The 15,946-nt window shown below is 39.7% G+C and overlaps 1 protein-coding gene across 7 annotated transcripts in view; it reads right to left on the reverse strand.

Moving 5' to 3' along the window:
- Window positions 1-13,635: 13,635 nt before the first annotated feature.
- The window catches only part of ARHGAP24 (Rho GTPase activating protein 24), a 516,663-nt gene continuing 514,352 nt past the window's right edge, over window positions 13,636-15,946 (reverse strand). For all 7 annotated transcript variants that reach the window (XM_044224604.1, XM_044224606.1, XM_044224609.1 and 4 more), the window contains one exon: window positions 13,636-14,591. In XM_044224604.1, coding sequence (XP_044080539.1) covers window positions 14,348-14,591 — 244 coding nt within the window. In that variant the 3' untranslated portion in view covers window positions 13,636-14,347. The remainder of the gene's footprint in view (window positions 14,592-15,946) is intronic.

The raw sequence follows: 15,946 nt of genomic DNA on the forward strand, positions 1-15,946 counted from the left end.
CACACTTCCCGTCCTCCACTTCTTAAAAGTTCCCTGATTCCCTCATCCTTTACCTCCTTTCTCTGTATTTTTCTCTTGCTATAACTGTGTCCTCTCTATGCCTGACTTTCTAGCACATGGGATTAAGTGCAGGGAACAGGCAACTGTTTGAAAGAAAGTAAGTCGCAAAGGTAATTTCATCAGCCACAAAATGATATTAAAAGCCAGAAGGAACCCTCCAGCCAGCATCTTAGAAGTGCTTGACAGCTAGACTATCTTTCATGCGTGCAGAAGTGGTGATTTCTTTTCACTCAGATTAAGCCAAACAAGAACCAGGCAATGCTCCCCTGCTGTGCCCACCTTCCCTAAACTCTGCTAGTCTCTCCTCTGTTCTCTCCTGCTGTATGGCCCTGGGTGCCAGTTACCTTTAGCCACATCACCCGTACGGCCAAGAAAAAATGGAATAAATCCTTCAGATTGAAATCTCATGTACAAATGAAGAGTTTGGCTTCTTGCTTACTTATAGGATTAATGGTACTAGGTTATCAAAGCAAATAAGTAATTAGACAACAGAGAGGATCATCATTTCAAAAGCTCACCAGCCCTTCACCATCTTGGGTCCACTTTATTATAATATAGATTTTCAGGAGGTGATTCTGTTATTATCAAATTCTCAGAATGTATTAGGTTCTACAGTGAGCCTTTTCTTTAAAAAAATAAGTATTTCCTATAGGGTCACCTGTTAATTCCAAAGGACTTTCTTGCTTTTCAGACTTGGAAGTGTCAAGTCACCTGGAACTATATTCCTGGGAGAAGGAAGGTCCTGCCTGTGGTTGGGGTTCATTTGGAAATGTGAGGTTGACAGTCTGAGAGGCCTAACCTTGGCTCACTTCTATAGGGCTGATGGTTTCCCAGTGATCCTTAATGATATGTACTGTAGTATTTTGTAGGAGAGATGATTGTGTGCCCATATGCATGAAAAAATTAAATTGTTGGGAGAGCTTAGCAAAACCACCACCACTTTGATGTGTCGATTTTTTTTTTTGGTCAGTGTGTTCATTTTTAAAAAGAGACGCATTGGCCTTATGACCAAATTTCTTCTTATGGAATAAGAACTGCTAATAATCTTGCATCTTCAAGAATCTGATGACTGAGCTTTGTAGGAATGTACACTTGAGGTGGACCCGGGCCTGGCTGATTCCCTCCAACGGGAGAAAGCTATTTAATTGAAGGCCAAGGCAACAATTTTTGTTCAATCTGCTACCATGATAAGAAAATATTACTTAAGGATACTGATAGTAGCTGACTGGTAGATCAAGAAATAGGCCTTGACAAAGGGAATAAGTGGAAGAGATGAGATGAGACTCCATCAATCCTTTTATGACCTGCCAGGGGAAAAATTAGCAAAACTGACTTTACATTTTAAATAGTCATCGCAAAGTCTAAGTTCTACAAATACTTCTTTTAATTCTCTTAATATATGACAATTGAAATCGTAAAAACATTATGCTCTATAAAGAATGTTGTCAGCCTGCTTTGCTGAAGAATTTATCTTCTACAGCTCAGAGGAAGGAGTGATACTGTCCCAGCAATCTTTGATCCCATTCACTTTGGGTCTGAAGAGGGACCCCACTCCCTACCCACAAGCTCCCCCCAACATTTTAATTGTGAGTCCTACATTTTCTACAGATGAAATTAAACCAAGCAGGGATACTGCTTTCTGTAAAAACAAACAAATGAGTTGCAATGTAAATAATTATATTAGTCATTTTCCATGTGACTAAAATATAAGATTTTGTTACTTGTTTTGGCACTTAGACAGTTCTTTGTCTGAAATGGTTCACTCTGAGCCATTTCCTTGGTCGGTCAAGTTGAAATGGAAGGCCTCTGTTTGTATGTGGACTCCTGTGTATCTAACTTATGATTATGTGGGACCAATGGCCAGTATATTCTAATGAACACAAATCTCCCAACCCTTGTCTAGCATTAAACTGTTCACCTTGCCATGTTTATCTTGCAACAAGACCTAACTTGCACATGCCTGTTATTCTGCATGATTGGACTCAAAAACTATTACCAATGATAAGAATTGTCCTGTGTCAGTGTTTATAAAATGGACTTAAAGCACACCCACATTCATAAACACCTCACCCTTATAGTTCTAAGTCAACCCTGGAAGGCAAAACCATGCATGTCCAGTTTCCTTGCAAGGTCTTAGTGGTGAGAAGTGAAGGTCAGCCTGATGGATCAAATGCAATCTCAGTGATGTTTAATAAGGCTTTGAAATTATTTAAATCATATCTGTGTTCCTTCGCATTCTCTTTTTCCTTTCTGTTTTTTCCCTTTATTTTCAAAATGTCGGTGGAACAAGAGGGTGAGTGGGGGAGACCTTTGGATTTTTTGGACTCTTTGTAGGTGGATGCTGACTCAATACATTGTGATTTCTGTTTCTTATGAATTATTAAAAACCAGAGTGAATCTGCTTCCCTCAACATAAAACCAAATGCAAATCCAGACTTTGTTGGAGTTTGCCTATTGACAATGGTTATTGTGCTGCTCGTTGTCTCGGGTTTCATGTCCTGACAGGAACTCTGAAGCATATCACATGATTTCATAGTCTGGTTTGATTATACCAGGGAATAAACAAGAAACAAGGAATGACCTACCTTCTCGCTATGGGTTAAGAGTGTGTAATATGCATGTGACCAGAAGCCTGTGTTGTCATTTGAGACTCGTTTCTCCTAAAAATGACCTCCATTTCTGTCTGCAGATAGTGGTTGTATATATGCAATCTGGTAAGTTTCTTTTAAGGTATGTATAAAATCAGTGAAGGGGGAAATCATTTTCTGTAAGGATTAGATGAGTAGAACAGGACTAAATATCCTTAGGTTAATTTATCAGAATTCTTTTTTTTTTTATATTACATTTTTAAAATTATTATGTTCAGTTAGCCACCATATAGTAGATCATTAGTTTTTGATGTAGTGTTCAACGATTCATTAGTTGCTTCTAACACCCGGTGCTCATCACCAGCTGTCCCTCCTTAATATCAGAATTCCTAATCAGTTTAATTATTACCCAAGAGAGAAGGTAAGCAGGTTTTTTGTCCATATGGCAGGCAACCTTAATATCTTAAACTCCCTGGTGAATTAAAAAAGCAATCAGATTTTGTGGCTTGATAAGGAAGTCACTGAACCTGTGTTAATTTAGCTGGAAGTATCTGAAAGTGTCAAGGAATGGCCTTTCTGTTTCTGTAAATAAAACATTTTATTTAACTGGCTCACTATTAGAAAATCACTATTAGAAGATAAACTTATATATTCTTTTGAGTTAACACAATTTATCCTTTTACTTATAAGAAAAATAGAAGCCAAATGCCTTTTGCATCTATGGCATAGTTTCTGTTCCATTTTTAAACCACAACTCTTAACTCTTTTTTTTAAAAAAGATTTTATTTATTTATTTGACAGAGAGAGATCACAAGTAGGCAGAGAGGCAGGCAGAGAGAGAGGGGGAAGCAGGCTCCCCGCCGAGCAGAGAGCCCGATGTGGGGCTCGATCCCAGGACCCTGGGATCATGACCTGAGCCAAAGACAGAGGCCTTAACCCACTGAGCCACCCAGACACCCCAACTCTTTACTCTTTTAGTAAAGTAAGTTTTTAAATGGCCACATATAGGTATGAAAATAACTACAATCTTAAGAAGGGAAATTGCATTCCACTGGATTGCTCTTGGAGAGAAAGGGTCAGAAGGAAATATTGGTGCATTCTAGGTATCGTAGAACTTTACCAAATATTTGGGTAATTTGACTAACTTTGGACTGAGGAGAAAAAAGCCGTCTTGAGATCACCTTTCTTGCAGCTACTTATTTAAGGACCAGCCTAGAAGGATGGTTCTGTTTGCCTCTATAACTGCACTGGGTTTTACCCAAGGTTGAGGTTTTTGATATCATCAGTTTATCACAATGCAATTCATACTTGCACCATACCTTTCCCCCAAGGGTTTTGAAAGGTATTAAGGTGGGTACGTATTGCATGGAGCCATGGTGTTATATGTAAACAATGAATCTTGGAACACTACATCAAAAACTAATGACAGGGGCCCCTGGGTGGCTCAGTGGGTTAAAGCCTCTGCCTTTGGCTCGGGTCGTGATCTCAGGGTCCTGGGATCGAGCCCCGCATCAGGCTCTCTGCTTAGCGGGGAGCCTGCTTCCCTCTCTCTCTCTCTCTGCCTGCCTCTCTGCCTGCTTGTGGTCTCTCTCTCTGTGTCAAATAGGTGAAATCTTAAAAAAACAAAAAGCAAAACAAAACAAAACAAAAAACTAATGACGTACTGTCTGGTGTCTAACATAACATGATAAAAAATGCTAATAAAAAAAGAAAGGAAGGAAGGAAGAAAGAAAGGCACACTTGGAACACATTTTCAAGCAGAGAAGTACACTGAAAATCCCACTGTCTCAGATCACTTCCTGTCAGGCACCACTGCATGAGGCACATTCTCTCTCTCAGCTCCAGACTGAATTCCATTCGCTCAACCTTTTACAGAAGTGTGTTCTGTTTTAGTTACTGAAAACAAGCTGTGGAAATGGGCATTTCTCAAACAATTGAAATGTGATGACCGATACACAAACAAGAGTCAAATGCTCGTTTGGAATTTCCCACCCTTTCTTGCCACATATATCTTGCTTTAAAGACATGCTTCTCCTGTTATAAAAGCCAACATAAAATAAGTCTGAAATGCAGTTTCAGAGGATCAAGTTTCACTCCATGGAGTGAGTGACTTCACTCCCTTGTCACTGAACTTCTGGTCCTGTGCTTCCCTGGATCTGGAATCTCTGTTTACCCAACAGTCTAGATTGTTTGGAACTCAAAAGCAGGTGCAGAATGTGATACATCTTAAAACATTCCGCAGTCTGACTAGGAAAGTGTCTCACTCATAGCTTGCCTGTTATCAATGCTTTTCCATTCACGTTGATAAAAATATTTACACAATATCAATTTTTAGGATCTAAATAATATTTCACGTGGGCTAGGGAAACTAGTAATATTAAAGTATTTCTTATAAAAGTATAAAAGGAAGACTTTGAAAAGCAATTCTTATTCTTTAGTTTTAATAAATTACAGACTTGGATTTGGTGCTAATTTTCAAAATTTAATGCAAATTAAGCTCTAAGAAAACAGCTCTAAGAAAAGAGCTCCATTTTAATTTCTGAGCTACATTTTTAAGTAGTACCTTCATTCACTCCAAAAATATTTATGGAACATCTGTCTATGTGTCCTAGGTAGGAGACAAATATGGCATAGTCCTTATCCTCAAGACCTCAGAGTAAACATATCTTTCAGTGTCAAAATCAGTGACTAAAGCAAAAATATTTCTATCTTATTTGTTTTCTTTCTTTTAAAATAACAAGGTGTTCATTAGTGGTGTGACCCAAATGAGCCCATTTTTATTACTCCCTTAAAGCAATGAAACAAGAAATCTGCTTCTTTTAGTATTATCATTTTGTCGAAATGAATTAGCTCGAGAGAATTTGGGGTATTTTCCATGACATTATAGGAGATCAAACAATTTTTACATTTATTTAAAAAAATAGTATGGAGATAAAAAACAAAAGTAGATCTCCATTTAGTCAGTGGGAAATATGTGTATCTTCACTCTTTTTCCTTTAATTAAAAGGTAGACTACTATCTTTCGGTATGTTTTAAACAAATGTCAGTCTCCAAATAAAGGGAGAAATGTGATGACATCTTGAGACCTTATCAAAGACTTACAATATCGGTATCCTGAAAAGAATAGATAAAATTTTTTGAGGCTAAAAGCCAAACAAAACAAAACAAGAACAAAAACAATCAAACTAGGATGTTTCTTTTCTGCATTACATGAGGTTTATTTTGATACAGTTTCCTCTGGAGCAAGTACGTCCAGAGGCTGGGCTCAAGGCTTGTATTTCTGGCACGAAAACCTCTAAATCAGCAAATACCATCACAATGGATGCTGGGTGATACTCTCATAGGAAGCCAAATCTCTGAAATTGGTGCAGTCTGCAGGTAATGACTGGAGCCTACAATGACTTAACACAGAATTTAGTTATTTTTTATTAAAAGTTCCAACTCAGAAATTGGACATTGAGCTCTGAACATTCACTTGCTGATTCACATCACAAATATGGACTGAGCACTTCAATCTTCTAAGGACTGTTCTTGGCACACATGGTTGTGATGAATTCAGGCAAATCTTTCCGCCTTTGTGTAGTCTATATTCTAATGGAGGACTAAGGTAGTGGAAAGCATTAAGAAAACAAAGCAGGTTAAAGAGGAAAAGACATGATAAGGGATGTTATTTAGATGATGAGGTGGTCAGGGAGGGTCTCTCAAAAAAAATGGTCTTTGAGCATAAACCCAAATAAAACGATAGAGTGAGCCATATTCGTATCTGAGGCAAAAGCAAGTGCAAGTGCCCTCGGGTAAGAGCCTAGAGAGAGAGAGAGAGAGTCTGTGTGTATGTGTGTATCTGTGTGTGTGGTTATGGCATGACTGTCGGGGTGCCCGGGACCCCGAATGGAAGTATAAGCCAAGATGGCGGCTGGCGACATGCCCATACGAGTGGTTTAGGAGACAAACAAGTGTCGTCCATTAAGGAAGTCACTCTCATTGGCTTGAAAAGAGTGTGCTCACTGCGTGATCCCTGCATGCCCCCAGAGGCTCCAATATACTGTCCACGCGCTTTTCACATGTACCTCTCCCTGATTGGCTCGCACAGCCTTTATTACTAGGGCGCTCGCTGAAGGCGGGGAATTTTCCTCCGGAGAGTGTAGAAGAAGGTACGCTGAAATAAAGAGCTCTTAACATCAGTGTGTCGTGCTTCTCTGCTGGCGGAGAACGCGCGATACATGACCAAAAGTCTTGTGGGTGAAACAAAATGTACAAGAGAAAGTATTACAGTCAGTGAAATTGAAGAGCTAGGCAGGGATCAGAGCATGGCAACATCTAGGGATTTTATTCTAAATATAGGAAAATGGATAGATTTGAACAGAGAAATGATATAATCTAAATTTTCCTTTTAAAAGGATCTCTGTGGCGGCTGAATAGGGAGAGGAGGTTGGGAAGAAAGATAAGAATGGGGCCCCAGAGGCTCTTATAAGATATAACAGTAGCACAGGAAGATATGATGGGGCTTGGACTGGAGAGTGGAGGGGCTGTAATGGGGGTGGTTTCAGGACATAATTAAAGATATGTTGTGAAAGCAGGGTTGACAATATTTGCTGATAAATTAATATGTGATATGAAAGAATCAGGATGACTCCAGAATTTTTAAGAATCTAAACCATCAAGTAAGTAATGGTGTGGTTGACTGAAGTGGTAAACAACAGGTTAGAAGCATATTTGGGAAGAAAATCATACTTTTTTGTGAAATGTTAGTTGGAGATATTAGCCCCGTGAAGTAGCAGACATGTCTAGAGGGCTGGAGTAAGGGAAGAAGTTGAGCTGAAACATAAACCTGACCATAACCAGCTTGTAAGTGTTATTTATAACCATGAGACTGTATGGATCACCAAGAGACTGGGGGTAGATAAAGACGAGAAGATGGAGATACCTCTTACTCCATCATACAGAAATTAATAAATAGATGAGTATTTTGAGGAATGTCCAGTGAGGCAAAAATCAGTATAGTGTGCTATCCCAGAAGCTACGTAAAGATGTTTAAAAAATGAGGGATTGGGCACCCGGGACAATGCTGCTGAGTGGCTGAAGAAGATGGGGCTAAAGATTCACATTTGGACTTGATTTTTTTTTTTTAATTTTAAAAGATTTTATTTGTTTATTTGACAGACAGAAATCACAAGTAGAGTAGAGAGGCAGCAGAGAGAGAGAAGGGGAAGCAAGCTCCCTGCTGAGCAGAGAGGCCGATGTGGGGCTCTATCCCAGAACCCTGAGATCATGACCTGAGCTGAAGGCAGAGGCTTTAACCTACTGAGCCACCCAGGCACCCCTGGACTTGATTTTTATGAATGTCATTGCTGACATATTAGAGCATGTTCTCTGCAGTATTGAGCAAGAAAGCATGACTTAGTGAGTTCAGGAGAATATGGCATGTGAGGAATTAGACATAGGTAAGGAAAATACAAGAATTTTTTCTAGAAAGTGAACCAGAAGAATTATGTGGAAATCGGACATGAATATGACATGAGAGAATTTTAAGAAAGCTATTATAGCATGGGTATATGTTGATAGGACTATTATATAAAGAGCAAGATTCACAATGTAAGAGAGAAAGAATATTTGAAGGAGTAATGTGCTTGAAAAGGCCAGAGGGATGTGTATGGGAGGAGCACTTGGCTTGGTTGGAGCAGGTGGCACAGTCATTGTAGCAGGAGGTATGATGGTGTGTACAGGTTGCATGTAGACACTTGGGTAGATATGATGATGGAACACAAAGACATACCCTTTTGGTATTGTTTTCTTAGTTATCAGTAAGCTGGGTTATATAAGTGAGGTTACTACCTGAGAATGGGAAGGGAAAAAGCTTACAGAGGCTTGAGAAGTGTGACACTGACCTTAAAAAGTAGGAAATTAAGATACTAGACAATGATGAGAGCCATGTGAACTATATTTATATAGATAGAAGATGGAACAACTCAACATGGTGCTCTTTTGCTATCCAGCCATATTTAGTTTCTCAGGTTCAGGTTAGGAATAAGAAGGAATTGGATTTAGCCAGAGTTGGGCTGGGTGTTTTTACTTACCATAAGAGTACAGTGGTGGAAGAAAATATGAAGGGATTTGAGAACAAGGAAATGAATAATTATAACGAGGAACCATAGAAGCTGAGCTGGTCAAGGAGGGAAGCAATGACATGAGGGGATGATAGCCATTATCAAAGTCAGGTGTCAAATGTGTTTTTTAATGCACCATTTGGAGCTCATTTGAATAAGGAGTTAAATTGTCAACTCTTTGGGGGTTTCTAAAAATTGTTGGAATGATGGTGGTAAGGGAATGACCTGAGAAGGTCATTGGCTGAGGGCCAATTTAACTCCTTAATCAAATGATTCAGTACTTTCTACTTGAGAAAGGTAACCTTCCCTAAATGGGCTGGTCTCACCTGGGCTTAGCCCTCCAGGGATCAGAAATGTGGCAACTACACATGGTCCATAAATGAGTATACTCAGTCCTGGCCCCAAGCCCCAAATGGTGCATTAAACAACACACTTTACGTCTGCTAGACTTTCTACTCAAAGGTCTACAGTAGGTTTGGTAAGTTTCTACTGCTCGGGGAGTTTTTCATTTTCCACATAGCTTTGCAGCAAGGAGCCCTTAAGTGGGGCAGTCAACTCATTCTCCACCTGTGCAATTAAAAAGACTATAAAGAGAACAACAAAATAGGCCTTTGGGAGCCACAAGGCCACACTCTTTTTCTGTGGTTTGTGAGTTCCAACAAGGCAGAAGATGTCTGGCTCAGGATGCTTTATTTGAATAAAAGAATGGAAGCCGCCTGGGTGTTAAGTGTTTTCAGGTCTCCTGGTGGTGTGTGAGTGAGTCTTTATGGCCAATACCACTCCAGGTCTTAAAAGATCACCCCAGACCACCCCCAAAGATCACCCTAAGCCCTGAAAGTGCTTAGGCACATGCTTTTTTATGGACTAGGGAAGCCCCTGCCCCAAACTGCTAAGCTCTCTGAAAACTTCCTACTTATTCTTTAGGACTCACATCACGGTCATGGCTCTGCATTGCTTTTCCCAGCCTCATTTTTGTGATCTCGAACTCCTTTCACAGAACGCTATCTTATGGGGTAGTTATTTAGAAATGAGGTATCCCAGACAGCAAGCCTAGGGCTGGTGTGGCGGCCTTCAAGCAATATTCACTAAGTGATGCAGATGTGAGTCTAGGCACATTCATTCATCATATTCTTAGACTTTCATTGTCTCTTACCTGATACCTTTAAAACCAAACACATTCTTCAGTGTCCACACAGAGTTGATGCAGGACAGTTACGGGTGGTCCTTGGGGCATTATTCTCAGATTGTGGAGGCAACTGTATGATCTCTGGTAGAAAGTATGCCTTGGGTTACCTCTTCCTTGCCATCAAATCTCTGGCAGATTATCCAAGCAAAGGCAAATTTAGTCTCCCTGGGACAAAATTATATCCTCTGCTGGTGAGCCAAATTCTCGAGGCCAGACTCTATTTTCTAGAAGCTGGAACACTCTTTCAGTAGAAAGAATTTGAGGTATAACAGCTACCATTTATTGAACACTTACAATATATCAATATATACTGTGTGAGTCAATTTACTTAGTCATTTCTCAAAAAAAAATCCTACTTTTCAGAAAAATGAATTGAGGTGTACCAACATAATGTAACTTTTCTTAAATTCTTATAGCTACAAAGTCATAGAACTAAGATTTGAAATCCAGGCAGGTCTCTGATTTCAAAAGCTTTATGCCTATCATTTTCTGTGATGTTACTCTAAGCAAGAAATCATTCTGCAATGAAAGGAATACTGAGGTGTATGGCCAAGGTCACAGTCTTTAAATTCTCCTGGATTTCCAAGGAGAGATAATTATATCAATTATCAATTATATCAATGATTTCAACGATCCTACCTGGAAATTACTTATTTTTTGTTTGTTTGTTTGTTTTCAATTTAGGGCTTAGCTTGTGAATAAATAAATAGGAATGAGATTATTGAAGTTTCTCTTCAATTTTTTAGTCATTTCATAATAAAATGACATACAGAAACAATATTTAAAAAGTATAGATGTCAGTGGGCCTACTGTCATGCACAATTCTGTTTTAAGTGTTCTCTGAAGGATACCCAGCTATATTGTTCAGCTAGAGAAACCAACATTATAGACTCAACGCTTAGGAGCCAATCCTTTCTCCTGAGCTCTTAATTTAAAAATCATTCTAGTCACTTAATTAGTTTTAAAGAGGTCTATACAGGATGTAGCAAATGAACTCTTGATACTACCTACTTATTTCCATTTTATTTTTCTGTCAATTTGTAGTTGATATTTTCTGGGCATTTAGCTGAATTAATGGAAGAACTAATAGAAACTGAGATGGACAAGCTACTCATGGTACACAGTGATTGACGGTCATCACCACTGAGATTGATAATTAAAATTAGCAGCATCCCTCATAAATCAAAGACCAGATTTACAGCTAACTCTCCATGCTGGCACTCTATGGAATAAAGAGCGGAGATGGAAGGGTTTAAGATCAGTCAGATACAATTCTACTCTCTTGGGTAAGGAAGCTCCATTTATTAATAGAGCTATCAATAGGGCTAACTGGCAGTCACTGGGATAGTCACATTACATACCACTTTTAAGTATCACAATGTCACTATTTGGTAGGAGTTATTACCTCCACTTTACTGATGAAAAAACTGAGGCTCAGAAAGGTTAAGTGACTTGTGATCCATTGCTGTGCATCTTGCCTAAGGCATGTTGATGAGATGCATATGTAGGTCTTTTTGGCTCTCTGTTTCCTGCTATTTCCATTCTACCATGGTGTTTCCTAAAATGTCTCTTATTGGTGAAGAAAATAATCAGGTATGGAAAAGACTAAAGGAGATATATGCAAATTAGGAGGACAAGGTAACTAATTCTGAATTGAGATCCTAGAAGCTTTATAGGGGAACTAGCATTTGATCCGGCTCTTAAAAAAAAAAAAAAATGGTAGGACTGTGCCAGGTAGAAGGAAGGTAATGAAGATGGACATGACAATAGAAGGTGGAAAGTTCCAGAGGCATGAAGGGGCATGGTAGGGGTGGGGGAAGTGGTGAGAGTTACAAAAAAAAAAAAAAAAAAAAAGCAGGTCACAGCCTTCTACACCGTGGGAAGGGCACACCCTATGGGTAAGTAAGAGTCTATATGATAGTAGGTAGCAAGGCCATGTGTGGTAGGATGGGCGGCCTAGAAGGGGCATCCTGCAAAAGGAGAGAGGCTTTCATCAAAGACAAGGAGGAACTGACCAAAGAGAGTAGACTCAAAAGGCAAGGCTGAGAGTGCCTGGGTGGCTCAGTGGGTTAAGCCTTTGCTTTCAGCTCAGGTCATGGTCCCAGGGTCCTGGGATCAAGCCCCGCACCGGGCTCTCTGCTTGGCGGGGAGCCTGCTTCCTCCTCCCTCTCTCTCTGCCTGCCTCTCTGCCTACTTGTGCTCTCTGTCTGTCAAATAAGTAAATAAAATATTGAAAAAAAAAAAGGGAAGGCTGAGTGGACTGGATGGTACTTGGTGAGTGAATTCAAGAGTGGAGAAGAGTGGAGAGAAAAATGAGGAAGAACGCTTAGGGCATCCTCTCTGTCCAGCAAGCAGGTGCTGTGCTCAGCTTGTACACCATCTCCCTCACCAAAACCACGTAACAAGTCCGTGAGAGGAGTATTGTTGTTATTCCCAGTCTACAGTGCAAAAAGTGAGGCTTAGAAGTCTCAGTCAGAGCAATTTGTGGAGAATCTGAAGGTAGGAGCTGACCAGTTTTGGGTAACTGCATGGCCTCTGATTTTTACTATTGCATCCTTCAGCTCCCTGGAGGAGTCCACGGTTTTCATTCGCTAGGACCGGGCCTGGGAAGAGATGGAAATCTATATAAGAGAGCCCCATTGAGATCAACAGGGTACATTTTGAGTTAAACTTTTCTATGTGATATCCAGGTGGAAGTATCTGGTTAAAGAATCCAAAAGTGGGAGAACAGGAAACTAAAGGTGAAGAGGCAGCAGTATTATAGAAAGTGGTTAAAACCCAGGAACCACAGAAGTTTGCTTGGTGGAAGGATATACGCGAAAGTGATTGGTGACGAGGATGGATGCTCTAAAGACTTATGTTCCATTTGAAAATAAATAAGCACACACAGACATAGAACCTTCTAACAACACAGTTCTACAAACTCAAGCAGTCTTTATTTCCAGTTATGCCTTTTGTGACTTTTCGATCTAGTGTGAGAAATAGTTCCTTGCCTGGCTTCCCAAGGAACCCAATAGTTCCTTGCCTTTGGCTTCCCAAAGTCATTGCCTTACTGGAGCGTGAAGAGTTGTTCTTTCCAAACTCTACCTCCAGAGAGCCTTGGGCTCCTACAGATGGTCACCATTACTCATGTGCATAAACTTGTCAAAATTTTCACATCTTAAAATTGTTGTGAACAAGTATGTTTTCAACTGGGAAGAACAAAATTGTAAAAATTAGAAGCAAAATGGTTGGCTTCTTCCTAACTCGTCTCCTTCTCCTCCTGGGCTATCCACTCCATCCCCTGCCTTTCCCAGCAGTCCTGCAGATAGAATCCCGGGTGATAACAGGACAGTAGGCCTGAGTGACAGAAACGTCCCTGTACGGATCGCATGCTAGCCAGTTCAACTGAGAGGGTCACGGTCACACCATCTCACTGCCTGCACTTCAGTGTGTTTGCTGGGGGGTGGAGGCAAGGTCTGAGTGTATAGGAGGGGTTCCTGTGGCAACGAGTTGTGAGCATTGTTTCCCAACCTCCCAATGGTGTAAAGAACTGTTCTGGAAACCATGTAGCCGTTACCTTGACTCAGTCCCGAAGGTCAGAGTAGTTCATGGCGTGGACTCATTAAATGCTTTTACCATCTGCTCCCTCTAAAGTGCATTCCACACAGGAGACATTCATCTGTGGGACTGACCAGGCAGACGCAGACAATAAGCCTTGAGATGGGGTCTTTTATTTTTTTCCCACAAAATCCAAAATTCTCTGTGTCAAGATACCTCCCTAAGAAAACTGAGCAGTGTCAGGGGAGGAATTTAAAGAGCAAACCAAAGGTTCCTGGTGATTCTACTGTATTTTATAAAACTATTTACATTTCTCTTTTTCGTCATGGCGGGGTCTATTGGCACAAACAGCACAGCCACGAAATATTCTTTTGACTTTAATAACTCATCTGATATATATTTATATATATATTTATATATCTGCTCATCTTCATTTCCTCAGCAAAAGGGGAAATAAAAATATTGATTTATAAAATAAGCTGATGATAACACAATGCCAAAAATAGCTTATGTTAAGTGCAAGGGTGAAGCTTGAAAGCAAGCTAAATTGCAACAACATATTGATTTAACATTTTAAATACAAGACTTGCAATAAAATAATTCTTGAGATATGCTTCCCATTTTTAGTTTACTTTTTAAAACTACTCTCTATACACATATCCAGTTGTAACACTTGACAGTAGCATTATGGGGCATGACATAACTTTGGTACACATTGCAGATATGGATGGCTAATGTCTGTAAATGATATGCCTTCACCAGTTAGAGCACTGTACAGCAGGGGACCAGCCACCCGATCCCACAGAATGTTCCCACCAGCACCCCGGAGCCCCCGCCACGTCCATCGGAGACAGTGGGAGGAAGCAGGCTCACTGGATCCATATTGTGTTTCCTCTCTCGGTTCTCCTGGGTTCCACTGTCAGCTCCCCAAACGTGGAGAAAAACTGCTCCATTTCTTTCTGAAGCATGTCATTTCTTTTCTCGGCATCTTCTTTTGCTCGCTCGGCGTTTCGCATTTTGATTTCTATCATTGTGAACTTCTTCCTTTCTTGATCCAGTTCATCATGGAGGCTCATCATCTCTGTTTCCAGAGTCAAGTTTCGCTGCTCTAAGCTAGAGAAGGTGAGGGAAGGAACAAAGGATAAAGTGATGTCATTCACTTGAAATGTGATGGGGATGCAGATATTTTCTGAACTCTATCTCTACAAGGCTTAGTAAATTGTAATGGACCCTTTCAAATCAGTAAAGTAAGGTCTAATGATTTAAAAGATGTATTTTTACTTATTCGTTCATTCATTGATTCTATCTGCTGGGATGATTTACTATCATTTTAACAAGAAGACCCCAAGACCTCGCTTGGAAGCACTTAGTTGTCATTTGATTGTTAATAAATGAATGTGAGCACAGAGAAGCCGCAGACTGATTATCAGTGAGCACAGAATGGCAGATGCAGGAGGAAACCCAAACCACAGGGCTTCCTGCAGTCATTTCAGGTGAAGCTGGCTTTACTAAAAGAAAAGAGAAAATCTGATAAAGTTGGAAGAGAAAAGAGAACATCGTATTTGCTTTTGGGCAAAGGAAAAATAACGATAGTGAGAATGTCATGGCTGGATAGCTCAAGTCATTTCTGCCAGGAAGTTACTAATCAAAATAAAAGAGGCATAGCAATATTAGTATCGGAAGAAATAGATTTTCAGCAAAAAGCATTATTACAATTAAAGATGACCATGACTTAATGATAAAAGGACCAATTCACAGAGAGATATGAACAATACTGAACTTTTATTCACCAAGTAGTCTAGCCTCACATTATTCAATATAAAATATAATAAAATAATAAGGAGAAATTGATAAACCTATAATAATAGGAGATTTTCCTTTCTCAGAAATTATAGATCTGATAGAAATTAGAAGAAATGTAAAAGGTTGGAACAACTTGACCAACAGACTTGATCTATTAGTCATATAGGGAATCCCAAACCAGTAAAAACAGAATAGTTTTTACCAGGCCAAATAATTGATAATATAAACAAATTTCTCCTACCACAATACAGGTTAGGTTAGGAACTAATTAGGAACTAATTAGGTTAGGAACTAATTTTGGGGGTAAAAGAACACCAAACTCATACATTTAAAAGCTAAACAACACATATCAGTCATAACTAAACAAAATAAAGTATTATCTATCTACTATCATCTATATCATAGATCTATGAATTGGTCTAACTTCAGTATTTATGGGATGGAGTTTAAAAGAAATTGAAAGAGAAATGTATGACTGCAAATAGGAACGATCACAAATTAATTAGAACGGTTAACTCTTCCATTTCTGTGCCTTGGGCCCCCATGGCAGCTCATCTGCCCCACTCTGCTATGGGCCTTTCCCTCCGGCTGTCAGGGGGGTAGGAATGCTACAGGAAGAGGGCTCACTGAGATGACATTCTACTGGGAAGTTCCATTATTTTCTC

Source organism: Neovison vison, chromosome 11 (assembly GCF_020171115.1).
Source record: "Neovison vison isolate M4711 chromosome 11, ASM_NN_V1, whole genome shotgun sequence".
In the NCBI taxonomy this organism is placed as follows: Eukaryota; Metazoa; Chordata; class Mammalia; order Carnivora; family Mustelidae; genus Neogale; species Neogale vison.